Here is a 17,427-nt window from a genome sequence, read left to right as displayed (position 1 = left end):
ACAAAGTATCACTCACCGCTTTCTTCTGGATAAAAAGTTGTGCATCTTTCAGATGGCCCGCTATGTTCTCACACAGGCGTTTCCTCTGCTCCTCATTCAGTACGTTCAAATAGAAAGCCCGCACCTGCTCATTGAAAATAGAGTGCAGGGAATCAAATAACCACTTCAGCACCAACAAAACTCACCCAAACACCACTTTTGAAATGAAGATGCAAGATTTCTCATTGGTATAAGAATGAAAAAAGGTTTTAGAATTTAAGAATAATTTAAAATTATAGTTGAAACTGTCACGTGTTGAGTTCCTCACTTTTTATTTTATTTTAAGCAAAACAGGAAGATAATAGCTCATAACTTCTTTTTAATAATGTCCTTTGCAGTCACTGCTTATAAATCTCTTATAAATAGAAGGCAGTGTTGCCTACAATTAAAAATGCCACCACACCTTAATACTGACAAGTGCAGAATGTGCAAACCGTCATTAAATGTAAGCTTAACGCAATACAACCTTTGTTCAATTCACCCAGAACCAAAGGGGAGGAAAACACCCTAATTTATTAATTAGGTCTTTAGTTATTCAGAAGCCAAGATTTCTTGGAGAAAACAGATGTTAATAGTGATATTTTGCTTAGATTATTGGGTTTAACCTCTAAAATGACTATCAAGAAGTTAAAATGAAAAGTAAGAGCTTAGTATTAAGTATATGAGTCCTAACAGCCTCTGCTCATTTCTGAAATTAACCATTTCTAAGTTATGGCTATGATTCTATTCTACATTTCTTTCATGCACTCATTGAGCAAATACTTATTTCTCATGTACCTATAACGCACCAGGCACTACTCTATGTACTGTTCTACTAATGTTTATAAAGTCCAAAAATATCCAGTTATCCAAAGTAGCAAATTCATAAAATATCAAATATTCATAATTTTTCTGTTATCAAATATCAGAATATAATAATATTTCTTAAAATCTGAGCAAAGTCTAAATATAAGGGACTTCCCTGGTGGCGCAGTGGTCAAGAATCCACCTGCCAAGGCAGGGGACACGAGTTCAAGCCCTGGTCTGGGAAGATCCCACATGCCGCAGAGCAACTAAGCCCGTGTGCCAAAACTACTGAGCCTGCGCTCTAGAGCCCAAAAGCCACAACTACTGAAGCCCGCGAGCCACAACTACTGAAGCCCATGCACCTAAAGCCCGTGCTCTGCAACAAGAGAAGCCACCGCAATAAGAAGTCTGCACACCACAGCGAAGTGTGGCCCCCGCTCGCTGCAACTAGAGAAATGAGATGGGGTCTTCTCATTGTGGTGGCTTCTCTCATTACAGAGCATAGGTTCTAGGTGCTTTACCCACTCCAACACTTTTACCACAGACCTTTAAGAGCAGGACCAAATTCCTCTGAAAGGAAAAGTGACATTTTTACTAGTCTATACGAAGTTAGAAAATGATTTTTTTCTTTTTAGGTGTAACATGCCTACAGTAAAGGGTACTAAACATAAGTGTGAAGTTCAATGATTTTTCAGTGGACACAAATGTGTCACAACCACCCAGATCAAGACAGAACATCGCTCACACCCCAGAAATCCCCCTACCATACTCCCCCACCCAGTCATTATCCCCTTTCTCCAACTGCCTCCCCAAGGGTGAATTTTTTTGACTTCTAATATTATAAACATTTTTTACTTCTCTTTCAAATGTACACAAATGGAATCATACAGTCTATATTCTTGTTCTTTTGCTCAATGTCATGTTTGTAAGGTTCATCTATGGTAATGTTTGTTGGAATACTTCTTTAATTTTCATTGCTGTACACTGTGGGAATATACTACAGTTTATTTATCCAAGCTTTTGATGAACATTGATGAACACTGGGTAATATGAATAAACAGTGCTGTACATGTCTTCTGCTGCTCATATGTACACATTTCTATTAAGAATCTATGTAAGAAAAAAAAAAGAATCTATGTAAGAGTGCACTTACTAGGTCAAAAGACACGTACATGTTTAGCTTCAGTGGATATTGACAAACAGTTCTCCAAAACACCTGAACCAATCTACACTCAGGTAAGAGTTAGAGTTGTTTCTCATTCTCACAATACCTGGTACACAGTCTTTTTCAGTCTAGTCATTCTGGTGTGTATGTAGTGGTATCTCTTTTTAGTTTTATTTTGCATATCCCCGATGACTAGTGAGATAAACTACTCTGTGTGTTTTTCAGTCATTTGGATATTTTCTTTTGTGAAGTGCCTGTTCAAGTCTTTTGCCCATTTTTCTATTCATTTGTCTGTCGTTTTCTTATTGCTCTGCAGGAGTTCTTTACATGTACTGTATATGAGTTGTTTGTTAGTTAGAGGAACCGCAAATATATTTTCCCACCCTGTGGTTTGCCTTCTCAATCTCTAATTGGTTTCTTATAACAAAGAGAAGTTCTTTTGCTCTCTCTTCATGACTGAGTCTTGATAACATCTACTGCTCTATCCGCCAATTCAGTAATCTTCTCTTCGGCCATATTTAATCTCCTTTTAAGCTCATTTACTAAATGCTTAACTTTAGTTGTTGCATTTTCCAGTTCAGTATGTCCATTCAATTCTTTTTCATTTTAATTTAATTTTATTTTATTTTATTGGCCGCATTGCACAGCATGCAGGATCTTAGTTCCCCAACTTGGGATGGAACCTGTGCCCCCTGAGTGGAAGCACAAAGTCTTAACCACTGGACCGCCAGAGAAGTCCCCTCCATTCTTTTTTGACAGATTCAAGTTCTCTTATTAAATTCTCCACGTTGTCAACTGTTTTCTGTTTTCCTGAACATATTATTTGCAGTTATTTTAAAACCTATATCTGACAATTCCACTATCTGGATCTTCAGTAGGTTTGTTTCTATTGCCAGTTGTTTTTTTTTTTTATCCCCCTCTTGCTTTTCAGATATAAGGTCTTATGTGTTGGGTATGCCTGATAATTTATTACTGAATGCTGGGCATTTGCATATGAAAAAATACAGAGATAATTTGAGGCTCTATTTTCCTCCAAAGCCTTATGTTTGCTTCTGGAAGAGAGGATAGAGGGAGATCATCTTAATCCAGTCTGAGACTGGACTGGTATAAAACTGAGTCTCATTTTTTGTAAAGGCAAGTTGATTTCACGTTTGCCCTTATTTCTAGGATGGCCCTTCCGGGATCCAACTGAGTGCCTGTGATGTTAACTAGAGGCCCTCTTCCTTAGCAGGTCCTGAACTCCAATTTTTATTCCCTCCAGACCCATGAAAACGCTGTAAACTCTGCTCAGCATGTTGGCCAATACTTACAAAGTAATAAATGCCTCATGAGAAAAGAAGAGCAAATATCAAGCTCATATCTCTGCACTTCTTTTCTGTTCAAAATCTTGGCCCCTCAAATTCTTGCTGCTTTTATAGCTCTCCACAGCCTTTTTGTATCTTATCTAGCTTTCCAATGTTCTCCATGAGAGGATAGGTATGACACAAGCTTGTCTGTCATAAGCCAGAAGCATGAGTCCAAGTGAATCATTTTTAAGAGTATAAACCTGGATCTTCCTATTTATATTCCATGTGACTCTTATAGTTACAGGATTATGCTATGAAGCTATAAACAGAATCTTGAGTTCTATATAGTGATAAGAAAATCTCTCAAAATAAGAATGATCATATAGTAAATTTTAATGTGTGAGCAACAGCCTCATTATCTAAATTAATTTTTACAGAGGTTGTATTAGCTAGCTTAACACTGGAATAGACTTCAGGTAGGTAAAATTTTATGAGAAGCAGGAATTGTATTGTAATATATTGATACTTGGTAACCTACATCACCAAGAATAAGGCAGTTACTATAAAAGGCTTTTAGGAGACATTTAATTTCATCTAAAAATGGTTTATAAGGTACAATAAAGTAATTTCTTTTTTATATACTTGTATACACGTAAGGGCCTTTCAAATAACGGTATCTTCATAGTGAATTAATTTATGTATTTAAGTATATTTTACTGGGAACACACATTTACAAATTGAAAAGCTAGAATAGGTCCCATTCTAATTTAAATATTGTTTAACACCAACTACCCAAGCAGAGATCTAAGACAACTATACTTTTTAACTTTATCCTTTTCTTACGTGTGGTATAAGTTGCACTGGGCACATTAATGAGGTGGCTGCTCTTCAGAGTCAAAGGGCCTCTTCCATGGCATCTACTAAAAGAACAGCCCCCAAGCAGCCACAGGTGATTAGAAAGAGGGTGGGCACTTGACCCCGGGCAGTTAACTAGAGGCTGGCCAAAGGCCAATGATGCAACCCACAGTGAAAACATTAGTCCATTCAATCCAATTTCCTCTCTCCAGAATCTGACTGTAGAAGTATTGAGAGAAGGAGTAAAAAAGGACCAAAAAAAAAAAAGTAATACATGGAGAAAGAAGCCATAAAGAAGAAGAGTTAGGCCATGGTCATAGCAAAACCACAGCAATGTTAAAACACAAGCTATGAGGCAAAGAGGAGAAAAATAGGGAAGGACATGGTAAGAATGAGTAATTGGTATTGGAGAGCAACAGCAGACAGATGGAGAGTAGCTGAGTCACATGAATGGGGTGCCGTGCAGTGGAAACACCCACACCTTTGCTACCGGGCCTCCTAGTGCTATTCTGAATCCAGTTCTAGTCCCTTAAATCTGGACTGCCCTTCTCAGATTCTTAGATTCAGCTGTACTTAAGCTTTACTTGCCCATTTCTTAGATTTCCACGAGATCACTGCTTCCCCAATGGCTCCCACTTACATCCCGTCAATAAAATTTGGAGGAATTGAAATGAGTCTCCAAACCTTGGACTAAAAGGGCATAGTAACACAACTCTTCAACTCCATTTAATACAGGCACTGACTTATGAATAGAGATGTTGTCCCTGAATTCAAGTTAAGACGTATTAGACACTTTAAACGGGGGAATATATGCAGACATTGACAAGGAGAATAACCAAGCAACTCGCACCGCAGACAAAGGAGCCATTACCTGAGTGACATTATCATCGCTGGCACTGTTGAAGCGCTGAACATCCCCAGAACAGTGGGTCCTGTGTTCCAGGGCAGAAAGCTGCTGCTCCGGAGCACCAAAGCTGTTGGGGTAATAATTTGGAGCTCCACCTTTAACAGAAAACCACACAGACTCACTCGGGGAGATGAAACATGAAGGAAGTCTACAAACAGCCAACAAAATAAGAAATAAATTCAAGTGACAATTATATTTATACATACGTGCATACACACACATACACATGCCATGCACATATCATTTTTAACACCCCATATTTAGCTACAGGCAGTACTTGGATTCTTAGAGAATATGCCATCTGCCAAACGCTTGCGGTGGCTGTCTCACTCTGCGTCTTAACGAAGAGATCTCAAATTCCCTTTGAACACTTCAGACGGCCTCATCTCTACAATCTCCTGATGCCTTCCGGTACGAATATATTTATATGAGCTTGGTTTGGTCCCCATAGAAGAAGAGACTCAAAGACATATTTCAGGTTGGAGGGTTTCACTGGGGCTTGGGCTCAGTTCAAAAACAGAATCACAGGGCTTCCCTGGTGGCGCAGTGGTTGAGAGTACGCCTGCCGATGCAGGGGACGCGGGTTCATGCTCCGGTCCGGGAAGATCCCACATGCCACGGCGTGGCTAGGCCCGTGAGCCATGGCCGCTGAGCCTGCGTGTCCGGAGCCTGTGCTCCGCAACGAGAGAGGTCACAACAGTGAGAGGCCCGTGTAACGCAAAACAAACAAACAAACAAACAAACAAAAAAACAGAATCACAGAATTCTTGGGAGCAACTCAAAGTTCTAGCTCTGCTCCAGCTCTGCTCCTTCAATCGCCAGACAAATGAACAGAGCCCTGAGATGTTCACTGAGTGCTGCAGGGTGATGTGGTGGTCAGTGGTGGATCCGGGATCTGGGATTTTTGTCCTCTCCATTCCAGCACGTACTACACTCCTATCACAGGATTCTACTTCACTATTTCTTTCTTAATGGTGTTTTAAGATTCTCGGGATATCTATCCTTCCTATTGACCAAGACTTTATTCAGTTCTAGTTTCACTTTCACTTCTCTCTACAGATAAATTTTAAAAAATTTTTTCTAAAATTTGATATTTCTAGTATGTCAGCACTCATTCATCTGGAATTAGGAAAAATAATGACAATGCGATCAAAACATTTATTAAGATTTCTGGAATAAGTTATGAGGCTCTTTTTTCCTTTTGGCATGTTCATTTTCCCAACTATACCCTGCTTCGGCTGATGTTAGCAGAAGCTTGCATTACCTGAGTACGTGCTGCCTAAACAGAAAGGATGGCCTGGAAGCCCAGTAAGTGGTTTGAACAAACCAGTCAGGATTAGAAGTTTACCCAGCTCACTGCCAGAATAGATTATTCTGGGTGGATAAGCAGGAGATGCCTGTACATCACATTGACGAAGGAGCCAAATGCATGTAGGAAGAGAGGGGGCACCCGACTACCATGGAGCCCAGTTATCCATCTAAGAAATTCATTCCAGCTCAGCCACGTCCATGCGAAAAGCAAAGTGCTCCAATAACGAGCCATCACAGTGGTTTTCTGCACTAAGAATTAGCTCTTTGAAATGTGCCAATTGAGTCATTTTAAAATTTGATTTCCAAATTATCTCTCACTTTACTCAAAGTCGCAGCTGTCTTCAAGTCATTGATTACCGGGAACAATTAAGCTCTTTCATCAAACTGCAAGGGCACAGCCCAAATGGTCTACTTTTAAAATTAGGCAAAAGGTGTGTCAAAGTAGTGTTTTTCATACATATGCCACTATAACAGTAAACGAGAATGGTAAACACAAAGCATTTACTTATTAATGACGTTCCAAAATATACATGAACTGCTCTGATACAGCCAGTCTCAATAATGAAAGGACCGAGGGAGATTAATGGAAAAAAATCACTTTAGAATGAAAACGCAGAAGACAGACACAGAAGTATCAGTTACTTTGGGCAATAACACGCTCCATACCTTTGTAAACCTCAAAGAGCAGAAATATGGCAACAACACAATACAATCATTCAGTGAGCATGTAAACTTGTTAAATATTTGGAAAAGGCTTAATGATAATGGTAACAAAATGCAAGGCACAAAGCTATATATACAAACTAATCTTAAATGTATAACAAGTATTCACAGAAAAGACTGGAAAGAAATACAGCAAAATGCAACAGTTCTGGCCTTTGGATACTGTGACTATATATGGGTTTTTCTTCTTTCTTCTCTTCTTTCCCTTATATTTTCCGAATTTCCTTTAAGGTACATGTATTATTTTTAGCATAGAAAAATAAACTTTGTTTGAATATAGACATCTATGGCTATAAATATAAATCATCAGTAAAATTTCTGAAGGGATCATGTGTCCTTCAGACACATGTAATATGGCATGTGTATGGCAACTCTTGGCTTTTGCATTTCCAAGAGGCTAAGTCCTGGTGACTTAAGAGTGATTTCAGGAATCGTCCACTTTGTGAAGAGTCTTTAAAACCCGCTCCCTAAGTTGGATGATACCCTACAACAGCCAGTGTGGAAAAACCTTTCTCCCTGCCTTTCATAGTCAGATGCACAGCAAGCAAAATCTGAGGAGGGAACTCTCCATAAAACATATAAAATAGATGGAAGTATGGAGAGTCCTCAGGCAGTTTAAACCTTCATTGATGGGCAACAAATAGGAGGTTGGCAGGAGCGGCTGCGGGGCCTCCACAGAGCAGCAGATGCCTGGGGCAGCCTGACGACCCCTGGGCTGGCGGGGCCTCCCGTGCCCTGCCCAGCAGTGCCCTCCACACCCGCGGGGTGAGCCACGGTCCCAGGCCTACCCTGATTGTCCAGCACGCACATGGGGCCGTCACGTTGGTAGCTGGCCACTCGAGCTCGGAAGGGACAGTTCACAGGTATCTGAAGATAGTTGGGTCCCAGGCGGTGGCGGTGAGTGTCGGGATAGGCAAACAGGCGGCCCTGCAGTTACAAATGAAACAGACTTTGATGGTGTGCAGTAACATACGAAAGAGGAGTGGCCCGTGAACATCACTGTAAAGCTTCAAGCACAAAGCATCACAAAGCCCTGCCTGTCCTCCCAGTAAAGAGCAAAGTCTCTTCTCTCTCATGAAATGAGTTCTCCCTAACTGAACGGTCCTTACTCTTCCACCCCTTGGGGCCAAACAGCCACAAATCTTCACATCTGTTCTAGGTCATAACTCCTTTTTTCCTCAAGTAACAAGTTAGTGTCCAGGCTTGAATGATTTCCTATTCCCAAGGACACATTACATTGTGAAATAAGTTTGCTAGAACCCAACTAACTGGAATCATGAACTAATTCCACTCCTCTCTACTCTCTCACTCTAGGGGAGGGGTCAACCATTTGCTCTTAACAAAAAGAAGATTTCTACAAAACCAACCGTACGGGAAATCATTCCAAAAAAGCACCTCCCATGTTGCATTCTGGTGTATGTCAGATACACTTTGAGCTCTGAGACTTCCTAGATTTAAACAAAATACTACACAAAGAAAGCCACAGTGCAAAACGATGGCCCTACATTGCCACAAGGTCCTGAGTCAAAGATTAAATTACATATTTACCAAGGCAGGAGGTTTTGCCTCACACATATTTACCAAGGCAGGAGGTTTTGTAATTTCTTTCAGTTAGTGTTGAAACAAAAAGCTTTATGATTAACTCCCCATCAATCTTAGTATCCAATTATTTAAATATTCCCATTATTCAAAGCTCTATTACATAAGCAGAGAGAGTAGGAGTAGTTTTCTTTCATTACCTTCATTACTGGCCTTGAATCTGAATGAGTATTCTTATGTCCCTAATTCTATGGGCCAAAATACAAACCAAGTTGAACAGGACAACTGATGTGATTATTTTGTACCAAATCACGGAGGCCAACGTGCTCAATCCCGTCTCGCCATTCTGTCGATAATTTGCTCTGGGCTGAGCGACCCTGCCTCCCATAATCATTTCAGATAGCCCCTAAGGTAACGTTCAGATGACTGGTCATGCAGCCGTGCCCAAGACCACCTACACTATGGAAGCTGGTTGCCTCCTTTTACCCAAAACAGACTAACTTGTGCTCTAACTTTACCAACAGGACAGAAGATACAGCTGAGCCAAGAGCAGCTCCTGGATATAGCCTCATCGTGTAATTCTGGTCTTGTGTCACCTTAGGTTTATAAGGCATCACTACCCCACCTGTAGGTGGAGGCCTTCAAAGCTAAGGCTGCGAAATGGGCACAGCAAGGCCATACCCTGACCCCAACTTGAATGCAGGCCTTACCCAAGGCCCTGTGCCCAAGCTCCTTGCTGGGCCGGGGTGAGAAAGCAGAGCAAAGCTCTCCCACTCAATCAGTCAGGCCAACTTCTCCTCTCCCAGTAAACTGCAGAGTGTGGGAGTGAAGAACAGCTGCACCTGCAACACCAGGTACTCAGGGGACAGTCTCTGTGACTTGCTATTATACTACTGCCTGCTTTTCACCATGGTCTGGCTTACACTCTGGATCCCAAAGTTTTAAAAGTTAATAATCTGACCTGGTTGAAAGGCAACTGAGAACACTGTTCGTTACTGTACAACCACTACCACCTGAACATGCATTAGTTCTCATCAGGGTAATTTCCAAGTCCTCCGAACAGGCTCTCCACTTCCAATCCCTCCTCCAACGACATCCTACATATTCCTGCCGAAAGACTCCTCCTAAGGTCCCATGCGGATTCTATTACATACCTACTCAAAAAAGCTTGGACAATTCCTCACTGGTCACCAAATGGCTAAGTAAGTACAACAGTCCTTCCCTATTGTATGGCCTCCTATTTTAGCAGCCAGGACAGTCTATCAATAGATAGGTATTCAATGTATAGTAAACTAAAAACTAACATAAACTTACTTTCTATAAAAGGTTCAAATGTTCCCAATGTCAAAGCAAAAAGTTATTAGTTAAAAAACAAAGGAAACAGCTTGCCTCCATAGAAAGTGACACCTGAACTGGAATCAGACACTTACATAAGAAAACAGCTGTCAGTCACTGTGGTCTTTAAACTTTGTATCATGGTCAGTCCAAGAACATGAAAGATTGATTTACTCAATAATTATTAAGCCAGTTATTTTCCTATTAATTTCTGATCCAAATAAGAGTTTTTCTCTCTTTGTACTCCTGAAAAAGCATACTGGTGAGTGGTGAAAAAATACTGAATGCCTAGGAACATTACCAAAACAAAGGGTTACATTAACTCACTGGCTTTAATCAATGGAAACATAAATTGAGTTTGTAAAAATCATCTCTGGGGGGCTTCCCTGGTGGCGCAGTGGTTGAGACTCCGCCTGCCAATGCAAGGGACACGGGTTCGTGCCCCGGTCCGGGAAGATCCCACATGCCGTGGAGCAGCTGGGCCCGTGAGCCATGGCCACTGAGCCTGCGCGTCCGGAGCCTGTGCTCCGCAACAGGAGAGGCCACAGCAGTGAGAGGTCCGCGTACCGCAAAAAAAAAAAAAAAAAAAAAAATCATCTCTGGGTCTCTTTCTACATGTGGCAAAATTCAAGCATCACCATAGAAGAGGAAATGAATAAAGTTATGCTGACCAAGTGTTACAATCAATTAGTGACAGTCCTCCATCCCACTGATTACAAATTGAAAAAGAATATTTTACCCCACAAATACCTAAGGTATTTCTACTATAACTTCTTTTAAATTAAGAGCCTAAATGTCAAAGTCTTACCATATTGAGGGACCTACAATGAAATTTGTTTTACACTGTAATGCTCATTTAAGGATGTTTCAGTCAGTCCCACAGGAACTAAGGACCCAGACAAAAGTTTAAGTGATGTTCTAGTTAATCCTTCATATAAAGGTCATGCCAAATTACACTCTGCGCGCGCACGTGTGCATGCGCGCACACACTCCCGCCTCAGAACCTCTCAATCCACCAGGTTTACCTGAAGCATTTTGTCAGGGCTGGGCTCAATGCCAGGCGGCATGTTGCTTGGGTCAAAAGCCAACTGTTCAACCTCAGCAAAGTAATTAACTGGATTCCGGTTTAAGACCAGTTTACCAACTGGGATAAGAGGGTAGTCATTGTGAGGCCAAACCTAAAAATAATGCCATATTCACGATTACCAGACAACCAACAGAAGGAAATTAAAGTACCCATAAAAATATCAGCTTTCAAATACAATGAAGCCAATGATGATAAGTGAAAATAACATTTTTGAATCCAACAAAATGATAAGAACTTAAGGTGAGTGCATTGGTTAAAACTTTCACAACAGTAAACATTGAGTCTTTCCCTGGGCAAAAGTATATCAGCTCATCAAAATTTGTTCCCTGCTAATAACAATATATCAGGCCACCCAGATGAACTTAGTAAACTCATCAAACAGGAACTGGAAGGGAAATGCTTGTGAGCCCTCATTCACAGGCCAGGAAACTCTTAAGTGGTACCACTGTGTTTTGTATACAACTTACGAATGCTTGACCACAATTTTTTTTAATTAGTGGCAAAGACACTTAAAGAAGAAAACAGTTTAGTTGTTAACTGACTCACCTTGGTAATATCAAATGGATTAAATGGGAAAGTTTCTGCCTGTTTAAATGTCATGACCTGGATGTAAAAAGTCCAGGAGGGGTAGTTGCCTGTGGCAATGGCATTAAAAAGATCCCGGAGGCCATAGTCAGGATCTTCCTGGGCAAGTCTTGCTGCATCTTCAACAGAAAGGTTTTTGATGCCCTGGTCAGTCTACAGAATGAAAGAAAAGAAGCTCAAACTGAAACTTATTAGCAAAGTTATCAAACTTTAATCAATAATTCATTGAAGGATTATGAGTAACACCAACCAAAGACTGGATTTTCCTCGTAACAGTAATCCTACTGTTCAAAACTGATACAAGTATGAATTTATCACTAAGAAATTCTACTTGATTATCCTGATTCTTCTCAATGTCCAGGGAATCTGTCTACACATTTTATATTTAAAATTAGTCATTCTTTCCCTTTATGTATTCTATATTATTTGAATTAAAATTGTTGACACAGTTTATTTTCAATTTTTCACTCATAGAGAATGCTACATTACTGTCTTCAGACAAGCTAAAACAATTTTTGCTATAAAATATACATAACAAAATTTATCTTTTAACCATTTTAAAGAGTCCAATTCAGTGGATTTCTTTGAGGACATATCTTAAAATGGAACTGTTGGGTCATATGGTAATTCTATGTTTAAATTCTTGAGGAATTTCAAAACTGTTTTCCAGAGCGGCTATTATTTGAATTCTTATACTCATGCTATTTTCAGATCAGAAAAAAAAATTAAAATATAATTTTTTTTTTTTTTGTCTGTGTTGGGTCTTCGTTCCTGCACGCAGGCTTTCTCTAGTTGCGTCGAGCGGGGGCTACTCTTCGTTGCGGTGCGCAGGCTTCTCGTTGCGGTGGCTTTTCTTGTTGCGGAGCATAGGCTTTAGGTGCCCAGGCTTCAGTAGTTGCAGCATGCGGGTTCAGTAGTTGTGGCTCACAGGCTCTAGGGCACGCGGGCTTCAGTAGCTGTGGCACATGGGCTCAGTAGTTGTGGCGCACAGGCTCTAGAGCACAGGCTCAGTAGTTGTAGCGCAGGGGCTTAGTTGCTCTGCGGCATGTGGGATCTTCCCGGACCAGGGATCGAACCTGTGTCCCCTGCACTGGCAGGCAGATTCTTAACCACTGCGCCACCAGGGAAGTCCAAAATATATCTTAAAAATAAGCAAATGATTAATGAAATTAAAGGACTTTCCCTTTTTTTTTTGCATGAAGTAATTTTTTTAATTCCCTGTTTTATAATAGCTCAAGTCAGTTACTGAGATTGTGCTGAGCTAAGTATCCCTCCACCCCAACTGTCTTCCTTTTTTCTTTTTTTTAAGAAATCACAGAGTCACAGTTTGTAGAGCTGAAAAGAACTTCAGTACAGCCGCTCTAAAGCAGTTCTCTGAGTATGAGCAACCAAAATCAGTATTCTGACCTTCTAAACAAGCCATTAAGATCCAAAGAAGTTAAGTCACTTTCACAAGCGCTCCTATTATCATCCCATCCTGCTCTTCAACAGAGTTCCCGCCGGTGTCTTATTCTGAAAGATCCCCAACAAGTCAGGCACCATGGAAATATTTCTTTAGCAAGTCAACTCTGGAAGGCTGGTCTATTTCTACCACAGAAATCCCAACTCTTTCTAGCCAGTGGGAAGGTTTAAACTCTTCTTACTATTAGATCTTCAGGATTAGAAAATGGAAGTCACCATCTGCAGATCACCCAGCTAATATGGTAAACTGTGCAATAATATTTCAATACCTTTCTGATTTTAACTGAATCCCCTGGGTTTAGAAAAGAATAATCTTAGGTCAGAATAATCCAGATTGATGAATCTATGTAGATCTCATGCTACCTCAGAGCCCTCTGCTGAACAGACCCATAAGGAATCCAATCTTTCCAGGACCGCTGACAGCTGGAACTATTACCCAACTTTACTGTGACAGAACTGGAGCTCAGAGAACTTTTTTTTTTAATAAATTTATTTATTTATTTTTGGCTGTGTTGGGTCTTCGTTTCTGTGCGAGGGCTTTCTCTAGTTGCAGCGAGCGGGGGCCACTCTTCATCGCAGTGAGCGGGCCTCTCACTATCGTGGCCTCTCTTGTTGCGGAGCACAGGCGCCAGACGCGCAGGCTCAGTAGTTGTGGCTCACGGGCCCAGTTGCTCCGCGGCATGTGGGATCCTCCCAGGCCAGGGCTCGAACCTGTGTCCCCTGCATCGGCAGGCAGACTCTCAACCACTGCGCCAACAGGGAAGCCCCCCAGAGAACTTTTAATAATATACCAAGTCACAGTTATCTAGAAGAGGGAAGATTTGAGTTCAGATTGTTTTAACTACAAAGTCACAACATGCTAGCTGTCTGAGATACAATCATTTAGTTCTGCTCTAAGTGACACTGTGCTGCTCCTTTTGGCAATTACAAGCCAATGGGTCAACTGTTTCCTGCAACCATTCCTTGCCAAAGATTATAGATCCGAGTCATAAGTATAAAGACAGGTGACAGTTTTCCTGTTTGATATACCCACATAAGCTGTTCAGATAACAATGAAAACAGGACAGAAGAAAATAGGTCTTTGGAATATCATTAAGGGGGAGCCTATATTTGTCATGCGTCCACTTCTGTCTCTGCTTATTTTAGCAGTAGTATTTGGAAACAAGTTCTTAGGCAACTAGAGGATTTTTAATAACCTTCTAGAGTTCTCTGGCAATATTACTTATTCTAACCAATGCCAAGATCATACTAAGAGAACCCTTTAAAACACTTCAGTTAATTACAAGATTCTCAAAAACTTCCCCCAAAGTAACTGATCTGATCTGATTGTATGAAAGCACATGAAAAAAACAAATTTGGGGCGGGAGGAAAGCAGCAGCCAGGCAGGCCAGCACACCCCTCCAACCCCCCACTGCTGCCATGATGCCCAAGAGGAAGGTCAGTTCTGCAGAGGGGTCAGGGAATGAGGAGCCCAAGAGGAGATCTGCAAGGCTGTCAGCTAAACCCGCTCCTGCACAAGTGGATATGAAGCCCAAAAAGCCAGCAGGAAAGGATAAATCTTCAGACAAAAAGTGCAAACAAAAGGCAAAAGAGGGGTTTCCCTGGTGGCGCAGTGGTTGAGAGTCCGCCTGCCAATGCAGAGGACATGGGTTCGTGCCCTGGTCGGGAAGATTCCACATGCCGCGGAGCGGCTGGGCCCGTGAGCCATGGCCGCTGAGCCTGCGCGTCTGGAGCCTGTGCTCCGCAACGGGAGAGGCCACAACAGTGAGAGGGCCACGTACCACAAAAAAATTAAAAATAAAAAATAAATTAAAAAAATAAAAAAGGCAAAAGGGAAGCAAAGGGAAAACAGGCCAAAGTGGCTAACCAAGAGACTAAAGATGATTTACCTGCAGGAGACGGAGAAACTAAAAACGAGGAGAGCCCAGCCTCTGATGAAGCAGGAGAGAAAGAAGCCAAGACTGATTAATATCACACACCCGGTCCTATCAGTGGTCCCTGTCTCCCTTCTTGTACAATCCAGAGGAATATTTTTATCAACTATTTTGTAAATCCAAGTTTTTTAGTAGCTTTAGAAACAGTTTTAAGAAGGAGGAAATCCCACCTCATCCCATTTTTTTAGTGTAAATGCTTTTTTTTAAGAGGTGAAATCATTTGCTGGTTGTTTATTTTTTGGTACAACCAGAAAATAGTGGGATATTCAATATGGGAGTCATTGATTGTCTCAGGTGTCAGCTTAACATTCCATAAATGGGGATAGCTTTTATATCCTATAATACAAAGCATACCAAATGGCAATTTGGAGTCAGTTGTGCATTTAAACGTCTTGAACACTTTAAATTACGTCTCTTCCCATGTTGTTTTTGGTAGAATTGTTTCCTAAAGCAAACCACTCCTTGATCTTGGCTCTCCTGGTCAGAATTTTATGCACTCTGCTACATCTTTGGTCGTGGTAGTCCAGTTTTCCTAGTAACTTCATTAACATGCTATAAACAATTGAAAATTCGAGTACATAGTGTATATATGATATTAAATCGTGAATTAGTGGGACTTATGATGTAACAGCACATCAACGTTGGAAGATATTAGTACTTGATATTCCGTTAAGGAAAATTTGCCTCCAAATTTTAAGCTGGAAAGTCACTGAAATAAGTGACTCTGTGTAGTTGTGATTTTGTTTAGAAAAGAATCACAACTACATGATTTTTGTAGATTTTTTTGTACATATGTTAAAAACTGTGTACAAATTGAAATGTCTGTGTACTGATCCTCAAAACAACCAATAAAATCTCAATTATGAAAGAAAAAACAGAATTTTTGTTTTCTGACATTTGTAACTGATTTTTCTATGTGCCTTGTTCATGATATATCCTCAATAAATCCTTAAAAATGGATGGATGGGACTTCCCCTGGTGGTGCAGTGGTTAAGAATCTGCCTGCCAATGCAGGGGACATGGGTTAGATCCCTGGTCCGGGAAGATCCCACGTGCCACAGAGCAACTAAGTTGTGTGCCACAACTACTGAGCCTGCGCTCTAGAGCCTGCAAGCCACAACTACTGAAGCCTGTGTGCCTAGAGCCCATGCTCCGCAACAAGAGAAGCCACCACAATGAGAAGCCCACGCACCGCATGGAAGAGTAGCCCCTGCTCGCCGCAACTAGAGAAAGCATGCGCAGCAATGAAGACCCAACACGGCCAAAAGTAAAATAAATTAGAAAAAAAATTATATAAAAAAATAAAGTTCTATTTAAAAAAATGGATGGATGAATTAAAAAGTTAGGAGAAATGTTTTTGGAAAGATAGCATCAGATGTTGAAAATGAGAGTGAGATTGGTATTACAGATAGAAATGCCCCAATTCTGTCTTAATCCCCTCCTGAACCCCAAAACCATATATGCTCAGAACAATGTACTCAGGGCTAGGAAAGGCAAAGCAATATAACACTTTACTGTTTGCTAACACTTGACTCTAAACTCCAACAAAGAACTCTAGGCTAAACCAGGTAGGAATTTCCTTTTACCTAGCTTGGAGACCTGTATTATCTCTTTTTTTTTTTTTTTTTAAATAAATTTATTTATTTTTGGCTGCGTTGGGTCTTCATTGCTGTGAGCGGGCTTTCTCTAGTTGCGGTGAGCGGGGGCTACTCTTCGTCGGGGCGTGCAGGCTTCTCATTGTCGTGGCTTCTCTTGTTGCGGAGCATGGGCTCTAGGCGCACAGGCTTCAGTAGTTGTGGCACGTAGGCTCAGTAGTTGTGGCGCACGGGCTTAGTTGCTCCGCAGCATGTAGGATCTTCCCGGGCCAGGGCTCGAACCCAGGTCCCCTGCATTGGCAGGCGGATTCTTAACCACTGCGCCACCAGGGAAGCCCTCTCTCTTTACCTTTGATCTAAAACCTTAGATCTTCCTTCTCCAGAGAGAAAATAATATCAACGTGCACCTGCCGGCACCAGAGAGAAAATAATATCAACGTGCACCTGCCGGCACCAAAAATATTAAACCAGAGAGCAAGCACAAAATGAGCATTTTCCCAAATATTTATGGCAGAGCTCCCAGGGTCCAGAAGAAGAAAGCTTGATTGCTGACAGTAGCTGTGTGGTATTACCCTCCAGCCACATGAAGAGACCAAAGAGAGACTACACACAGTTCTTCTAATTGGGCAGCGTGAGTCTATTCACTCAAGCTGTGGTCAACACAACAGTCATGGTCCTTCTCAACCAGATCAATACTTGTCATCCTTGAGGGTAGAGGTATGGCTAACGTGGGGGAGGCCTTGATTCTTGCCCAATCCTCAGAAGAAGTAAGGATACGTGGGTGGTGGGAGCCTTCCACCACCCTGCCCAAAGGCAACA

At 41.3% G+C, this 17,427-nt stretch overlaps 1 protein-coding gene and 1 long non-coding RNA gene across 3 annotated transcripts in view; both read right to left on the bottom strand.

Annotated features, from left to right (window-relative positions):
• The window catches only part of CAT (catalase), a 44,902-nt gene that overhangs the window by 10,095 nt on the left and 17,380 nt on the right, over positions 1-17,427 (bottom strand). Inside the window, exons 7-11 of one of the 2 annotated variants that reach the window (XM_060018683.1) lie at positions 11,580-11,771; positions 10,972-11,124; positions 7,861-7,999; positions 5,003-5,133; positions 17-124 (exon numbers count right to left, since the gene is read on the bottom strand). In XM_060018683.1, the coding sequence (XP_059874666.1) occupies positions 17-124; positions 5,003-5,133; positions 7,861-7,999; positions 10,972-11,124; positions 11,580-11,771 (723 nt within the window). The remainder of the gene's footprint in view (positions 1-16; positions 125-5,002; positions 5,134-7,860; positions 8,000-10,971; positions 11,125-11,579; positions 11,772-17,427) is intronic. The other variant, XM_060018684.1, reaches the window with a different exon arrangement.
• Positions 12,931-17,426, bottom strand: LOC132429864 (uncharacterized). The gene is made up of 2 exons (XR_009520398.1): positions 17,053-17,426; positions 12,931-17,015 (listed from the first exon to the last, which is right to left on the bottom strand). It is a non-coding gene; the product is annotated as an uncharacterized lncRNA (long non-coding RNA).

This window comes from Delphinus delphis, chromosome 8 (genome assembly GCF_949987515.2).
Source record: "Delphinus delphis chromosome 8, mDelDel1.2, whole genome shotgun sequence".
NCBI lineage: Eukaryota > Metazoa > Chordata > Mammalia > Artiodactyla > Delphinidae > Delphinus > Delphinus delphis.
The sequence above is the reverse complement of the archived record's forward strand: the minus strand, read 5'-3'. Positions and strand labels throughout refer to the sequence as shown.